The sequence below is a fragment of the Andrena cerasifolii genome, chromosome 3, assembly GCF_050908995.1.
Source record: "Andrena cerasifolii isolate SP2316 chromosome 3, iyAndCera1_principal, whole genome shotgun sequence".
NCBI lineage: Eukaryota > Metazoa > Arthropoda > Insecta > Hymenoptera > Andrenidae > Andrena > Andrena cerasifolii.
This window is the reverse complement of record NC_135120.1, coordinates 22,301,589-22,319,266: the sequence shown is the minus strand read 5'-3', so window position 1 is coordinate 22,319,266 and position 17,678 is coordinate 22,301,589. Positions and strand designations below refer to the sequence as shown.

Genomic DNA, 17,678 nt, shown 5'->3' with positions numbered 1-17,678 from the left:
AGTGGATGAAAAATTTTGAAAAAAAATCAGAGACATTTCTGTTATCGGGGCACATATTAGAGAATTGTTTCAGATTTTTAAATTGAAAAACCAAGCCGTGAAAAATAAAAAACGCCAAAGAATGCTGCAAAATGCCGATTGTGTATCGAAGCAGGCTTGGCACTATAATTATATTTTTACTGTAAGTACGTATCATTGTTACTATTGTTCTGAATTTTTTTCAGATTTTTCAATTCGGTGCGCCGCAGTTAAAAAAATTAAAAACCGATTTTTTCGTCGTTTTTTTCGTTTTTGCCGACACTCTGCAGGTGGGACAACAGAAACTGCTACTTTACCTACATTGCACTTACCACTTTCTGTTAAAACAGCGTACCGTTCAATTGTTTCAATCTACATTCCCGAGATGTCGGTACCAATGAATACCTTGGACGGGTAATTCTGAAACACGCTGTATATCTCTGGCGATCTGTATCAGACTTTACGTCGGGTGATGCCATTACGCATCCGTGGTGTCTTTGTGTCTTGCGCAATTTGTTGTATCGCCGAATATTAATTCAGCTTATCAAAAATACAGATAGCGAAAGCAGGGACGATTCAAGAATTTCATTTCACGTCGCTGATTGAGATTCACACAAACTCCACGAAACCATTGGTAAGCAGTCACATTTCTAAATGAATTTGCAACCACTCGTTACCGGTATTCGCGACGTTGTAATCTGGTTTTTCGGGCTGCAATTCGACAAACCAGAATACTTTCGCGAGAGAAAGACGCGTGTGCCACGTATGGGTTTGCCTTTTGTGCAGCGTTTAATGCATTTCTCATAAACATCTTAAAGCACGCACGACGATGTGTCGGCTTTGTGACACGTTAGCGGCAGTTTATTTAATATGCATGAGGCGTTTTAAATAAATCCACCGTCCTTGTTTACAGGCATCAAAATGTCTGTTCCCGTTAAACCAGAACATCTGGCAGAATTAGAGACATTTATTAGCCTGTGTACAACGAACCCAGCGATATTACAGCAACCTCAGCTTGCCTTTGTAAAATCTTTTATCGAACACTTCGGGGGAAGCATACCAAAAGATATAAGCAATGAATCGCCAAGCAAGAAGCCTGCGAGCACAACTGAGGCAACCGAGGCCACTGAGGCAACCGAGGCCACTGAGACAGCCGAGGCGACTGAGGTAACCGAAGCTACTGCGGCAGCCGAAGCCACTGAGGCAACTAAAGCAGCTAAGACACCTGAGCCAAAACAGGAAAAACAAGATACGACTGAAGTCACTGGTAGATCGAGTCTTTACTTCCCATAGTTTTAAAACACTTTTAATTACTCAATTTATTGAATTAGCTCTAAATTCTGTTACATGTTTCAGACGCAGATTTAGATACTCCTCAATCAATGGGAGATCCAACGCTCGAACCAACGGAGGAGAATGTTGTGGAAGCCGCAGCCAAACGTTTGGAAGCTGTGTCCGCGTTCACAGAGAAAGATTACGAGAAGGCTATAAAACTTTACACCGAAGCCATTGAACTGAATCCGCAGGTAGCGTTAGTCTACGCTAAGCGCGGGCAAATTTACTTGCTAATGGAAAAGTCTCACGCTTGCATACGCGATTGTAATCGTGCCCTGGAGTTGAATCCGGATAGCGCGGCTGCCCACAAATTTAGAGGAAGGGCTTACCAGTTGCTTGGAAAGTTCGAAGAGGCCGCTAAAGACTTGAGACTCGCTTGTAAATTCGACTTCGACGAACAAGCTAATGAATGGCTGCGCGAAGTCACGCCAATGGTAAGTGATCTTCTGCTTGTATCTTATTACTTTTGATATACTCTGCTTGCAGTATATACTAGTTCGATCGACCGAACGTATGCGCTTGTTAAAACATCCACAGATTTTAATCGAAAGCTCTTTCGAGACCACCGCTGACTCTTGCCACCATTTTCACCAACGTATTGTCTCTACGATATTCGCGAGTAACTTGTATTTGGGATTGAGACGTCACATTTACACAAATGAGAATCATAGAACACACATTCCTATTCAAAAAATACATAAATTAGATCTACTTAACTTAATACATAAAGTAACATTTACATAAAATAACAACTTATATCCACTAACAAAGTAAATGTTTTACTGAATTATGTGTAATTCAACATATTCTTGGATAACTCGAGTGACAATAATAGTGACTGCAATAACAACAACGTTAGCGATCCGCATGCCCGCAGAAAGCCAATTACACGCATGAGCATTAACAACACAATACAAACCGGCAAGCATTTCGTACGAGACATTTAATTTACACGAGGTGTACATTGTGAATCAAACGTTTTACTGAATCAAAACAGCATATCCATTTACATCGAAAATATACTTGACGTAACAACATGGGGAACATGTTACCAAGTAACTACTAGTTTTTTTTTTCTCTTTAAATAAATATTTTATAACTTTTAATAAGAACACAATTCGTTTATACAAGGTATTTCACAAAAGCCTCAAAAAGAGATCATTCTTATCTCTTTCTCAATGGAAATATTTATATATAGTATGTATATATATATATTTTATTTTACAGTACGTAATTGTTGCTCCCGCCCCGGTGTTCCGACGGCTAAACTGTCGCAGTGCTCTAATAGTTGGCTGCAACTATTACACTGAGTTTCATAGAAGTCTGTCGCGCGAGTTCATTGCGTCCCCAACTTTTCGTCGACGTATTAATAGGGGCCCACTATTGTTGCGATATGTTCTCGGAAACTGCATGACCAAAAGCTGTGTTTGAACACATTCAAGGGAAACTCACTGTCCGCTTTAGATCGGAATGGTAACACTCGTATTGCCTTCCAAACACAAGTAGTATCTCAGATCCATCTGCCTCCAATTCACCAGGATGCACTCGGAGCGTACGTTAAGTACTGGTGGCCACCGTACGGCTCACCCCGCAGCAAATAGTATACTTTTCATACTCCAAAGCTGATCTTCTCCTCGTCCGTGAGTGATTCGTCTAAGAGTGTCGCGCAATGTTGTGTTCCAGGAGCTCTATTTAGGTCTCGCGTTCTCCGCTTCGTCTAGGATTACGGCTGGATCTTTACCTAAGGACAATCCAATCCCACTATTGCTGGTTGTTTCAGGAAAGAAAGTTCTCTGTACCGTCTCGAGTATTGAACTTAAACACTAATGTTCATCCCCTCTCACTCGTACCGCTGCTCTATCCTCTGTACAATTTTGCTCTCGCTCCGCAGCTCGCGTGGCATCAAGAGCTCTCTTTCAGGACGTTGAATCACACTCAACTAGGAGGGCTTGTCTCGTACTCGTGCGTCACCTGCTCCACCGACTTCTTGTACTTGCCCACGAGCTCCGGCAGATCGTAGGCTATGGCCACATCGAGTCTATTAATCGGGCATCCACGGAAGTAGGTGCACGTGGAGCTCAACAGGGGGAAGTCGTAAAGCGGATTCAGCCGGAAGAAGTCTCTGTAAACGTCCGGGTCGGGCAAGTCGTAGCGTGATATGTTCTTCAGAGTGCTCAGGCCCTCGTAAATATGATAGTCCTGCGGATTCTCCACGATCCTGTCGCTGGTCTCCTTCTTGTTACCGAAGAACGTCTTCTGGTTGTAGTAGGTGGTCAGATAGCAGTCTACCATTTTTGCGTGATTGCGCACTCGTACCTGCAGATGCGAATCACAAGTTCTAACGATTACAAAGTATATAAAATACCACAAGGTGAGGAAATTTATAGCGATAGATTTATCTGGCTTTAAGCACACTATAACCAGCAATTCCCATGAAACAGAAGATAGAATTCAACTTCAAACTTTCTTCTTTTTTTAAGAGGGCAGCTGACCGACTGCTGTTCACTGTTACTTACAGCGAATCTTCTGGCGCTCGCTATCTTGTGCTCGACTCGTTTATCAACGGCAGTACGCAGATCGCGTAGGAACGCTCGTTCCTGCGCGTACAACAGCCTGGTCGGTGCACCAGCCTCGTAGGGTAACGACCACAAGGACGCGGAGTACATTATCGGTGGCTCAGCGCTGGACATCAGAGGCGATATGTTCCATATCAGTGCGCCTTGCACTCTCATCAGCTCCTCCGGTTTCACTTGGTCAGCTTTGTTAAGAATGATGCGTGTCTGTTTCGGGAAGGTCGCGTTACTATCGTGCCTGGCGCCGTTTAAACGCCACAAGCTTACCTGATACTCCCGACCCTTCAGCTGGTCGAGGATCGCTTCTGTTTCTGGCCCGACGTCCAGCTTGGATGGATCGTACACCAGGAATATAATGTCAGCACGGTCGATGAACCACTGACACGCATCGTTGAATGGGAACAAACGTTGGACCTGCTTTCGAATTTCCAAGATACCCGGTATCTCGACGATGTTCACCTGATTGCGTAGAAATTGTATTAAGTGCAAGGATCATTGCATCTTACGAGGATAGGTGACGGTCTGGAACTGTGCTTTTCGGATGGAACTGGGCCACTTTAAGCCCCAGTTCCATTCAATAGACACGCGTTTCAGTACACAGCTTGAAATTACAAAGAAGAACACGTGCTCACGTTCTCCAGTAGCTTGCTGTTGAGCCGTAAGCCCTTGAGCCGATCGAGCAGCCCTTGCCCGAACTTTTGCAAGCCGGAGAATGTCCAGTCGGCTGCGAGCTGCGTGCCATCGAGGATCTCCTCCTCCTCCCCGTGCATTAGAATGTTGAAGTAGGCCGGCGACGGCTCGGCTCCTGTGTCATTTCCATTTGCCGTTTTGCATTGCTCCTCTAAGCACTCTCTCAAACCACCTAAACGCTATCTGTATATTCATGCTCCTAGCATGCGTCTACTGCTAACTGTTTAGCGGGTTTTCTCACATTCTCTACGAGACTGTCGGTGGCGCGATCACCGCCGACTGTGTTAATCCCTTAAACAGGGAGAGCGGATATATACGTTGCGCACGGGGTCTAGTCCCTCCCCGCTTAAGGGGTTAAAAGTTTCCTTCTTAATGTTTAGCTCAAGCGTCCTCGCAAAACAAAAGTCCACGCCCCTCCCGCTCTATCGTCACCTACTCACCTGTCCTCAACGACGTCTGCCTGTACTCTATGTCGAGCAGGTAGTTTATGATGGAAGATTTCCCACCGCTCCACGGACCCATGAAGAGAACAAGCGGCTTCGAGAATATCTCTGGATCTGCACAACAATTCGCGTTACTAGGATCAAGGTGGAACTAAAACCGGTGGAGGAACGATTCCAAGTACTCACCGCCGAAGTGTCTATTGCTCAGGTCCCTGTACTTGTACAGAGTCTCCAGCGGTTGTATGGCATTGTCGTAAACCTTCTTCAGCTCCTTCAGAATCACATCCCTGATCTTCTGAATAGCGTTCTCCTTCCCCTCGTTCTCTTCGTCCAGCTTCAACAGCTGATTGATGTGATCGCGTGGTCGTAAATTCTCTGGCACCTCAATCTCCTGTATCAGGTCTTCTTCGGGGGTGGGTTCCTCTTCCTCGCTCTCAGCTGCTTCCTCGGAGCCCTCATCGTCACCCTCAGATTCTTCGCCGGCTTCCCTCCTCGCGCGAGATTTCTTCTTTTCGCTTCCATCTTCCTCTGACTTGGCTCCCTCCGCGGATTCTCCTTCCTCTCCTTTAGCCTCCTCGTCCTTAGCTTCCTTGTCTTCCTCGGACTTGGCTGCGTCCTCCGCTGACTTCGTTTCTTCTTCCTCCGCAGACTTAGCCTCTTCTTCTGATTTACCTTCCTCGGTCTCCTCGCTTTCCTTCACCTCCTCGGCGCTCTCCCCTTCTTTGCTCTCCTCCTTCCCTTCTTCCCCGCTTGCTGGTTGCTCCTCAGACTGCGCGTCCTTGCTGTCGGCCTCCCCAGCCTCTTCAGCTTCCTCCTCCGTTGAAGCAGCTACTTCCTCCGTCTCTTTCGAAGCCTCCTCGTCCGCTTTCGAGTCGTCGGCTTCGTCGTCAGCTTTATCCTCGCCAGACTTCACCTCCTCGGTCTTAGCTTCGTCGGATTTCTCCTCGTCGATCGTCGCTTCTTCAGTCGATTGGCCCTCGGCCTGCGCCTCGTCGGACTTCCCATCGTCGTCCTGCCCACCTTCGTCGGACTTGCCGTCGTCCGCCTCTGCTCCTTCGTCAGACTTACCCTCGTCTACCTGCGGCTCTTCGTCGGACTTCTGCTCATCCTCGCCCGACTTCTCTGCCTGTTCCTCTTCGGTGTCATCTTGACCAGAGTCCCCACCTTCCTCTATCTTCTCTGGAGACTCGTCTTTGTCCTCCTCCGTTCCCGCGTCCGCTTCGCCGGATTTCTCATCTGCCTGATCAGATCCACCTGGGACAGAGACACTTTCCTGGAGACTAACTTCTGTGGCTGGGAAACTACGTTACTCTACGTCTATTGGAATCATAGCTGAAGCAAAATCAATTGGCTACTCAAGGCCTTGTGGTCAAGTAGCTGGATACTTAAGGCTAGTGGAGCAGAACGTGCAATTGATTTCTGTCAATTTGCACCTCCACTTTTATACTACATCCTCGAAGGACTGCCTCTAACAGCGAATTAATGATCACCGCTAGGTCCCTACCTTCTTCGTTGTCACCAGCTTCAGCGCTCTGCTCCCCCGCGCCCTCGGCACTCTGCTCAGCTTCCACGGACGCGTCGCCAGCCTCCTCTTCAGCTTGTTCAACGCTTCCCTCCGCTTCGCCCTCTACCGAATCCTGCCTGTCCTCCTCCGTTGCCAAGTCCTCCTTCGAAACATCGGCTGTTGGCTCGCCAACCTGCAACGAGCACCGCAAAGTCATTCCCTCGATCGATCCTCTTAGGGACTTCAAAGGTGGCTCACTTCTTCGCTCGCGGCGTTAGCGTCCCCATCCTCTTGGCTGTCTCTGTCGGCGTCGGTCTCCGCCTCGGCACTGGTCTGCTCCAAAGATCCTTCAAACGAAACATTCTAGAAATCGTTGCGCTCCACTCGAATATTCCTCAACATCCTAACATTACCTGTACCGAAGTCCTTCAGCGCCTTCTCAATGTACGGTCGACACAGATCCTCCGATGGCACCTCTAGCTCCTCGCTTTGCACTCCTGAAACACGAATTTCGAGGCGCCTCTGAAGTTCCGTCGCGTCTGTGGCAGGCAACTTTCAAATATTAGGGTGGTGGATAATATGCACAGGTCTTCTGTTGTTTTGAGCTGGCAAATATTAAGCTTAGAGCAGTGAAGAAGCTCCTCAGGAACCAGAATTAGCGTTTTGTATATTTCTGCTTTGGATGCTTGGGAACTTTTTCAGTTCTCTACACTCTTGCTTGTCGACTCTACTTTCGAAACTGTCTCGTCGATCTCTATAAGCTAATCATTCGAGCCACAAATCAACGGTCCCCTCAAGAGTTCCAATTCTGCGCTCTGTTCATTCTCGTCTTCTGCCGAAGCTAAAATTGCGAGTGATGTACGAACTTATACCGTGTCCCCTTGAAAAATGACTGAACATCGTCTCGCCAGCGCGGCGCGCGGCTTCGTTAGAGGATCTAAGGACGCTGCTTGGTGCTAAACAAACATCGAGCACGGGTGTTGTAATGCACCGCGACGTGGAAATATGCGAGCAGGGAGGACCGCGGGCCGAACATTAATATATGTACGGGAGAGGCGTGTATTTGCGTTGCGCGCACGTTACCGCGAGGATTTTACGGCTGGCTTGATTCTATGCCGATTCTTCGGCTGCCAGGAATTTTCATCGAGCAGTTCTCACTATGCCGAACACGCGTTGTGCCAAAAGAAGGCGCGGGGTATTAGATAACCGAGCCGAGGAGCTTCGGGCGGAGGGTTTAACGCCACGCGACCACCGAAAATATCTGACCCAGGTGACGCAAGATCTTGTCAAAGTCGTTACACACCGTTTGGGTCGGGCGCGTGCTCGGACAATGACAGGTGTTCGGGAACAACAATCGGTGGCTCCGATACCCTCCACTGGCCGACGAAAGACGAGCGCTGAGGAATCGAAAACCAAAATTCACGGCGACTGGGCTCACCTTGGAAGCTCGAAGGAACTAGGGTACCTACTTCAAGAGGATTTCGAGGACTGTATAGCCCGAAGAAATTGGAGAACACTGCTTTCCTAGGAACTAACAAGAAGAAAGAGTAGAGCGAATTGTAGCAGCGGTGTCTTGACTTAGAAACACTCTGAATGTCTCAAGATATATGAGTAAGTACTTGGCTAACGAAGACCACATGGTGTTATTAATCGCAGGTTCTGGAGAACTGAAACGAGAATGGTCACTGAAAACTGCTATTAACTAGTCTCTAGGGATCGCCCTGACGAACTGAAGAAACCCACCCTGGAAAATAATCCGAAGCACTGATCCACGTGAAATTGTGGGAGTTCAAGGTTGAGATTAGTGAGCCGTATCTGAAATCAGGAAGGCTCGTTTCGTGGCATTTGTTCCTACATGGAGTTCCCATTCTGTCGCACGCTTAATGGAAACACAGCGACGCTCGGATATCCGAAATCTGATGGCACCGAATGTAAAATCTCGGTCGATGAAAATGTCGATATCATCTTTCTAGGCAGTACCTGGGACCAGGCCGGTTTCTAAGTATAGCGGCGAGTAGGCGGCTTTGAGCCGAGCAACACTTGAAAATATTTATATATTCGATGAGCGAAACGTATTTTTATCGGTCATTCGCCGCGAAAAAGTGCGAATATGTAAACCAACCCCACGGACGATCCTAAGACGATTACTCTAATCGAGAGACTAATTTGTCGTTGACTCCACTCGATCAGGAGATGATCGAGCAGATTTGTTTGTAAAGCGAAAATTCCGTGCTGCGCTACCAGCGAAACCGAAAGCTCGGCGAATACTTGGGCCTGCCCGAGTACCTTGTTCCTCGATTAATAACGCGATTTTCAGAGCACAGGTTTAATTAGTCTGCGGACGAAGAGAACCACCAAGGAAATATGCAGCTTACGTTGCGCCCAGCTCGTAAATTTTCATCATTACATCACACGTGCTGGTGCTTTTGGCACGAGATATTCCGTTTTATCATTTCGCATGCTTTAGCCTTTTGTTTTCCGAGCGTCGAAGTACACGGGGGATGCTACTTGTCGAACATCTTGATTCTTTTCTTTTTGAGTATCTTCTAGGCGATATAATTGTGTAGGTTGGCTGTTAGATTTATTGGATTTAATTGCGGATACAGATACCAAGGAGAACGAACGTTAAAGGTCACAGTCGAAGAATGTTTGATCGTGGTTTACGCGTGAATATTAATTTCGAACTCGGCCGATCTGTTCAGCGGTGTGTTGCAATTGTATGGTCGCAAAATAATTCACGAAAATGTCAAGATACAGGTAATGGAAGTAGAGGTAAGCAGCTGTCGTTTGGCAAGCATAGCTACCAAGGATAAAGATAGAATCCGAAGTCTTGTTCCGCGCTCTGCGACGTGTATAGTCTTTAATCCTTTCGCTGTAACAGTCGAATCAGCTTCGGAACGCATAATTCCCTTTTCCAAACTGAATTTAAGAGAGAGAATGCTTAATTCCCTTTCCAAACAGATTTATGAAATCATTTCTCTCTGAAGAAGACGAGGGGTGGAAAAGTACCCTACAGTAGCATTTCATAAAAAGATACAATACTTTAGGAATTTTTAATAATCCATTTAATAAGGATCTGTGAAATTTCAAATGTTTCTTTTCTAAATGTTGCGCCAAATTTCCCTCCGTTTAACTTGTCAGCGTCTTCCAATTTACAAATGTTAAACGTGAATTTTCATCACGTCTCGCTAATACCAGCAACCTGCTACCTTTAAACGGGATTCACGGTTAGGTTTACAGAATTTAGAGCGAATCTGGCACGGACTTATAGCCGTCCTTATGTAATTATTTGCGAGTTGTTGACAGTCGGTTACCATCGATTCCCAAAATAACAAATCCTTGAATCCGCGATGAAAACTTTTTACTCGATCGTCGCCGTGTTTCGTCGTGCTACTCCGATTATAGCGCTGTCAAGAGTACACTGGCAATAACAATTACCGAAGATTCGAATATTTCTTAATCCAAAACCATCTATCCCCTCCAGGTATTATTCGATCCAACTAATCAGCAAGTGGCCATAGGATCTACTTTATCGGAAGACTACTTCGCATCGCGATGCATCGAGGAAGCAGAGTTGATTAAACGTCACGTGCACCGTGGAGGGATATTCTTTCGCCAATGGTGTACGCTGGTAACCGATAATGACGCAAGGCTCATGAGTTTGGTGCGTCTGCTCGATGCTGAAGAGGCCCGACGAGCGAGCAACCGATGACGCAGACCGGCGACTTTACGTAACATTGACCTTCGTCAATCGTCACACGTTCGTCAGCACTCCGGCCACATCATCGACCGCTAAAGCTTCTAGAAACCTGGCCCTAATATCGCGAGACGCGCGTCTTCCTCCTTGAAAAATCGCCGGAACCACGTCATCTTCAACTACGTAGGACGGCGGCAAGAGCTGGCTGAACGGGAGGAGTGCTCCTAATCCACGGACCTCTGACAGTCGGCGTCGTTAATACTCGTCACGAGCGATTCGTCGGCTTTGATTTATATAATTAAACCCGCGTAAACGACGCCGAAGTCGCGGATCGGGTGCATTCTAAAAAAGCCGCCGCGTGACGTCGAGTTAAAAATAACGCGACAACAAATGACGGGCAGCGTTGCACGATTTTGTTTTGGAGCACGCCGCAATCGGTGCCGAGGACCTCGAGTATGGGTTTCGCGAAGGACCCTGCGAATAAGGGAAGGCACGAGGATGCTCGGATCGGTTTCAAGACAAATGGACTTAGGGAGCGCGAGCTGTTGCGGTATTCGCTTCGCTAATTACTAAAATAATCAAGCCACAATTCACCGAAGCCCAGGCTTCAAACGTCATCTAAATATTATTGTTTCTGCAGACGCTCGGGTACTTATATTCGCTAAGAGGGAGAGACTATAGAAGAAAATGAAGAAGTACAAGGAATTGCGATATCACAACAATCCTAGTAGCACTGTAACCGAGGACCATGTATCTTAATTAGAAGAAGAGCAAGCTGTCTACCTGAAAAGGGAGAATAAGAAGAAGGGAGGTTTTTAAGTAGTACGCTGCTTGGTAGCTCAGACGTAGTTGGCATTCGACTAGAACGAGGGAAAAGGGACGGTTGCGCAAGGTCAACGGGGCAAGAGGGTGAGCCGTGGTTGGAAGGTGGTCAGGGGACCTCCGGTGGTGGTTACTGAAATACTCACCCTGTAAGGCGACGGCTAGAAGGGCCAGGAAGAGGCCCACGAAGAACGCGGGTCTCAGCCGCGAGCCCGTCATCTCGTTTCACTAGGCACTACACGATGAGAGCCAGGGCTGGCAGCTCGTCTACACTCGATAGTCGCCTTCGACTCCAACTCGCCCGCGAGGAACTGGCATTGTCACTACCGCCAAACCCCGAAGACGCCCCTCTACTTCTCACCCCACAGCCAGACCACGCACGCTACTATTTCCTCTGTTTTTCTTTCTCTTCCTTCCTTTTTTATTCCTCTTTCCCATCCGCCTCGACGCTCGTCGATTAACGGGATCTTTCACTTCGATAATATCGAAGGGATGTAGTATCCCTTGAATCCAGTCGATGCTCTGGAATTAGAATTAAACGTTTGGGTAGTCAAGAGAATTCTCTCGAGAAAGAGACTCAAGGGCAGGTTAGCGTGGATTTTGTTTGGCGGAGGGAAAGGGATGCATTCCAAAGGGGAGGTTGAGAGAATGTTCTGTGGATATTTTTTGTAGCATCGTGGAAGAGACTGAATCGTATCTTGGAGGAAGACTCGAGGCCTTGAGGAATTAAGTTTGCTGCAAAGGCTGTACTGAACCTTTATACAAATGGTTGCGTGCAAATGCGAGGGTCTGTGTTTAATTTGAGAATCGAAGGATAGATCGTCAGGCTCATAAGCAGTGATTGGCTAGTCCAAAGAATGTTTTCCAACTGATGGTTTTCATCGCGGAAGCTGTGACTTTGATCGCGAAGCGATGGAGCAATATTCTGGGGAAAGTAATTGGAAGAGAGAATGTCTGTAAATGTGGAATTTCTGAAGTATGCAAGAGTTGTGCCGCCACTGAATCACCGTATCTTTATCTCCTGCGATCCGAAGATACTGGCCGTAGAGTCGGAGTTTTAAAAATACCTCTTGGCGGCCCGGTTTTCTCGGGTTTGGAGGGTCTACCTGGCCGACAGACCGCAAAGACATTGACTAGAGATCTTGTACGAGGATCCTGCACACGCTTCGACCCGTCTTCCACGTCATCTTCAACCTCGTTTCCCCGCTCCGCGCTTTTTATTTGCGACGAAAGCCTGTCATCGGCTATTTTTCATCCTGCGATATTTCGGAGGGACACTGCGCCGATCCCAAAACCGGAAACACATTCCTAGAACCGAACGGCCCTTGGGACTTACGATTATAAATACCGCCGCGCGTTATACTCGCGTGGGCAATTTATTCCCATGATATAAGTAGCAACGATCCGCCGAAAATCGCTGGTTAAACAGTTGCAAACACGGGCCAATTGCGAGCATTGCTGTTATTCGATTCCCAAAATACACGTGTGATACGGGGACAAGGTCGGCATGGGAATCAGAAGAGATACAGTTGGAAGACGCTCATATTCCTCGAGCTCTGAGAGACGATTCCTGCAAATTTACTTTGCACGCACTAAAATTCCTCAGGGATACGGAGAGTGGGAATTAAAAACGTACACCAACCCTGTAATCTAATTAGAGGGTTGTATATTTAAACGAGATACTAAGATCAACGTTTTAATACGTAGATCTCAGATTCCTAAATTTACTGGAACCCTCATTGTTCCAACGATTATCAAGCGACCAGCTACCATTAACACGAATCTCCGTGCACAAGAACAAATCGCCAGTAACCCGACCAATAGAACACAGAAAACAAACGATTACTCCACGAAGTGCCAGCAGATGGTTCTCAAAATACCACGCAGAAATGTAGCCCCCCCCCTGAATATTACTCCCACTTCGGTTTACCGAACTTCAACCCTCCGATCCTCGTATTTCTCGAGATACTTGATGGAACAAGATTCTAGTATACCAAGACAACCCTTAACTCCATTCATTCTCTTAAAACACCTCCGCGATAACGCGACCCCTCGGTTGTCTTCTATCTAGCAACGCGGTTTGGGGCGTTGGAAATTGTGTCGTGCAGGAAGTCCGTCGACAAAAGGGAACCGCCACGTTTGGAGGTTCTGCGGTAACGTAATATTAGCAGAATTCCAGCTGGCTCTGATTGCAACCGAACGTGGCTGCTTACCACGTAGCAAAGAGAAGAGATTCGCGGCGAAATGCGTGCGCGGTCGGACAGAGAGGAGCGTCGGGACGACGGGCGCCTTTATATTTAGACGCCCGGGTCGCCGCCGTATAAGGTGGTGGTCCCTCGTGCAAAAGTTCTCTCGCGCGATCGTCGGCTCTCTCCACCGCTATCTCCCGTTCCTCCTTGCCCTTTCTCCTTATCTATGCACCTCTCCTCTGCGTCCGCCAACGGCCCTGATCTAAGGCGTCCCCGATCGCGGCAGGCGATCCGCGATGGATCTCCACGATACACCGCCGCGGCCCTTTCATTTTCATGACCCCGCGGGTTACAGCCGCTTCGGTATCGAATGCGTTTTCTCCTTGCCTTCGCCTCGTCAAGATGTACAGGGTTTTCTTTACTTCTTAAACCGGGGATCCACCTGGAGTCTATGCTATGCTATAAAATATAAAAAACATAGCACAGCTTAACTTTTGGTGGTGACGGTGCCATAAGGATGTATTGAAGATAATTTGTTAAAACTTAGCGCAACATAGCGTGGAATAGCACAGCGTAACTTACAAGGGAAGATCCCGAACCCAGAAATTCTAAAAATTCTAAAACTTTGTGAATATGCAAGGCTTTTCCTCCAGATTACAACGCAATTTTTTATTGCTGCCCAAATTCACTCGAACGGGGTGAAATTAGCCCCTGAAAATTCGGGTGTTTTCCGATTTTGTGTTATAACTCGCGAACAGTAAGAGATGGGAAAAAAAGTCTCGAGACAAAAGTTACTGCTTTTAATTAAATCTATCATTTGGTAAAAAATTATTTTACAGTTCACGAGTTGTAAGAAAAAATCGGAAAATATCCGGATTTTCAGGGGTCGATTACACCCCCTTAGAGTGAATTTGGGCAGCAAAGAAAAATTGCGTTGTAATCAGGAGAAAATTCCCTACATATTCACAGAATTTCGTGAATTTCCGGGTTCGGGATATTTCCTTGTTAGCTCAGCTTTCAGGTGCATTCCTGGCTTTAGGATCGCGATGGGTGAAGGTACCTATTTTCAAAGTTTTCAGTAGCCTTCGAATCATGCAGAGGACTGGGACCGACATGGTTTCTGTTTCTGGCGGTTTCCTCTGTGTCTTTTATGGCCCATCAGAGAAATCTCGATGAGGGGTACGACCCCGTAGAAATGTTTCCTTCAGTTCAAGGGTACGCAGCATACTTCTGTGACGTTAAATGTTTATTAGCCTCGCAGGTGGATTGGTGATGGCTGAAATCAGAGTTAAGTAAACGGGGGTAACAAAGCCGGGAAGTGTATCGATTTTTAGAAACGAAGGTTACTGGCCAGATTGGCTGCTTCGCGGTCTATAATAAGGCTACGGTTGTATGAAGTCACAATGTATCTTGGACCGGCGTGAGACACTTCCTTATGATTTAGTGTTGCGAAGAGTTTCCCCAGAATGCACGAGTTACCACGCTCTCGAACGCCGCCTTTCAATCTCAGCGATTGGGACTCTGAATTAAACGGTAATCGACAGTGTCGCGTACCAGTTACATAACTGATAAGCCGGGGTCACTGACCGAGGCTAAGAAAACGGGGGCGATACGCAATTTAACTAAACAGCTACGCGACTAGGGTGGCTCGTTTTGTTCCTACGCTAAGTTCAGGGTTGAATCGCTGTGGAATTACTTTCTATGTTATTTTCAAACTGCCCTGTGCTAAACGCTAAATCAGATCCCATCGTTAAGGATCGTAAGTCGAAAATGACAAGGAAATAGTTTAGCTACTAGGTACAACAGTTTCCTGATTAAAACGCTTCCCTCTGAGCGATGAACGTGTACTTTATGACGTGTTTCTACTTCCAGGCTCGGGAGATCGAGATGCGCAAGATACTGGAGAAACGTGACACGCAAGTGAACTCGGAGAGCGAGAAACAGGAAAGCTCGAAGGATTCGAAGGACTCGAAGGATTCAAAGGACTCGAAGGATTCAAAGGACAGCCGCTTCTCTCAGACCGAATCCAGCGGGGAGGCCCCAGGAATAGACTTTAGTCAATTCTTCAGCGATGCAGACGTCCTGAAGTCTCTCATGGTAAATCAGGCAATCAGCTATACAGTAGTTCAAGTCCACAAATCGTACCTTGAGATCATGCTTTCCTATTGAAACTGTCTGACAGTCGCAGAAATGATCAGTTGATTTCCATTGCGCAGGACCCAGAAGTAGGGCAGGCCTTCAATGATATCTGCACGAATCCGCTGAACATCCTGAAGTACCAGAATAATCCGAAGATAATGTCGCTTATCAACATGGTGGGCTCGAAATTTGGCGGCGTGGGTGGCATACCGGGTGCCAAGGGAGCGCCGGGAGCGCCGAATACCACTCCAAAGCCAGAGCCACAGGACGACGATGGTCTCGATTAAGCAGCTGGATATTCCTCCTTCAAATTTATCCTCCAATGATTCATAGCGCGTCTGGACATTGTACTGGAGCGACCCCCTACTCGAATCTACTTGATACAATTCCTTTGACCAGGATCAACTACTCGCGAGCTGGAATCTAGTACCTATTCGCACCCCAAAGAAGCTATATTTTGAAAACAATCGACTTTCGGAACTGTCCAGAGTTCGCACACTTGCAAAAGTTCTACGGTTGTATATCTACAGTAGAAGGGTCGCATTCTCAATATGAATTACACTGATAATTATTGTTACGATAGTAAGGCCCAGTTATGATTCAGTGTATCCTTTAATGTATCTATCAATTGGCAAAACGATTCCACTGTGTTCCAGCTTGATCCTGTCTCAGCCTTGTTTCTCTTATATTCGTTTCTACGTTTGTACTTCCTGTCTTCTATGTTTCTGCAGTTTTACTTTTTCTACGTTTATTCTACGAACAAGTGATATTAGGTTTCATTTCTATTGTATTCATTTTTTTTTTAATCTCGTTTTGTAAGTGTTAAACATATTTTCGCCTAATTATAATCGACTACTATGTGATAAAGCGTTCGTTTCCCAACGAAATGTCTCGTTCTTTGTATTACTTAACATTCGCTACGTACTATTGTCTACGATTAAGCGTTTTATGCAACATTTTGTTCACTTTGCTCGAAGGAAGGTCGTTGCGTTTATCGAGAAAAAAGGAAACATTCACGCACGATATAATGTGGCATATTAGACACTTTAAATGATTTTTCGATGTTAAGGGAACCTATGTACGAAGTTAGCCGATGGTGTGAAACGTAACGGATAGTATGGTTTCGGATGGAATCATCGGTAACACAGCAGACCTAATATTTGTATATATACCTACGGAGCAGAGACAAAGAGTGTTCATGGCAAGTATCATAAACAAAACATGATGTGCAGTGTTTGCTAAACTCACAATCTCCACGTGATTTATATAGATGGATATCTAGGGGTGAATAACAAAACTGTTTTCCAAGCTGAATTTCGGCGAAGCTTGTTACGTTTCTCAATTAATAATTAACAGATCGAGGATACTTCGTTAGTAATTTGATTTAAGAAAATGATACGGGCGGTGTGAGTTGAGCATTCAGGGAAAGATATAGTGCTTCAAGTATGTCTGTTGGAATATAAACTGTCATACGATATACCGTGAATTCAATAAATACATCGTACAGTTCTGTATAAATATTCAACGTTCTTATTTAGCAGAACGATCGTGATTAAATATATACAAGAACGATCATCGATAATCACACGTACAGGGTGATTCGCCTAACGTGCCTTCCACATTTGTTACGTTAAACGAATCACACCGTGTACAAATTCGCAGAACAGGTTGCGTCGTGTCTCCGTACCCAACGATCTTCAGAAGGTAAGTTGCAACCGCGATGGCTAGCAGCGACGTGCTGTCACGCGTCCCGCGTGGTCGGCACGAATAAATAAATTCTTACAAACGATAAATAAGTCCTTAACGAACGTTAATATTGCACGTGAAATCAAAAGGTACTGCACTCTTAGGGATAATCGTCGCTCGCTTCGATGCACGATATCGAATCGGCACCGCCTCGTTGTAACTGTTCATCGAGAAACGAGACGAAACGACCAGCTCGTTCTGATCCTCCGCAAAAATCTTCATGCCTCCTCTATGGAATCGTTACAGCGAGCCGGATGGTGCAGATCGCCTTGTCGCGCTACGTTCTTCTGATTTTGAGCATGTGCAAGTTCGGATGCCATGGCACTTTCCTGAAGGTCGACGTGTTCGCCTCGTCAGGAGGTAGAACCTCGTTGCTGCTTGCCTCCAGTAACCTTGATCCAGTAATACCCGTGTCGAAGCTGAACATCCTCCTATGCCGTTTCGCCCCTTCGTCAGCGGCGTTCCAGTTTCTCGTACCGGGATCGCTGACCACGCGACGGTGCTTCCTGTGATGTCGATGGT

The 17,678-nt window shown here is 46.5% G+C and overlaps 2 protein-coding genes across 5 annotated transcripts; one reads left to right on the top strand and one right to left on the bottom strand.

The window, feature by feature from the left end:
- The first annotated feature begins 455 nt into the window (after positions 1–455).
- LOC143366931 (putative protein FAM10A4) lies at positions 456–16,408 on the top strand. Of its 3 annotated transcripts, none has more exons than XM_076808405.1 (6): positions 456–652; positions 932–1,185; positions 1,222–1,285; positions 1,375–1,787; positions 15,144–15,368; positions 15,488–16,408. In XM_076808405.1, the coding sequence occupies exons 2-6, from the start codon at positions 940–942 to the stop codon at positions 15,695–15,697; spliced, it is 1,158 nt and encodes a 385-aa protein (XP_076664520.1). In that variant the 5' UTR covers positions 456–652; positions 932–939; the 3' UTR covers positions 15,698–16,408. The 3 variants fall into 3 exon arrangements, with proteins under 3 accessions (XP_076664520.1, XP_076664521.1, XP_076664519.1); XM_076808406.1 differs by having other exon boundaries at positions 932–1,285; positions 15,144–15,239; positions 15,276–15,368; XM_076808404.1 differs by having other exon boundaries at positions 932–1,285.
- LOC143366923 (uncharacterized) lies at positions 2,013–11,388 on the bottom strand. Of its 2 annotated transcripts, none has more exons than XM_076808394.1 (10): positions 11,229–11,388; positions 6,977–7,060; positions 6,822–6,910; positions 6,564–6,756; positions 5,246–6,313; positions 5,057–5,173; positions 4,559–4,788; positions 4,194–4,385; positions 3,870–4,133; positions 2,013–3,669 (listed from the first exon to the last, which is right to left on the bottom strand). In XM_076808394.1, the coding sequence occupies exons 1-10, from the start codon at positions 11,299–11,301 to the stop codon at positions 3,289–3,291; spliced, it is 2,691 nt and encodes an 896-aa protein (XP_076664509.1). In that variant the 5' UTR covers positions 11,302–11,388; the 3' UTR covers positions 2,013–3,288. The 2 variants fall into 2 exon arrangements, with proteins under 2 accessions (XP_076664509.1, XP_076664511.1); XM_076808396.1 differs by having other exon boundaries at positions 4,559–4,731; positions 11,229–11,387.
- Positions 16,409–17,678: the final 1,270 nt, after the last annotated feature.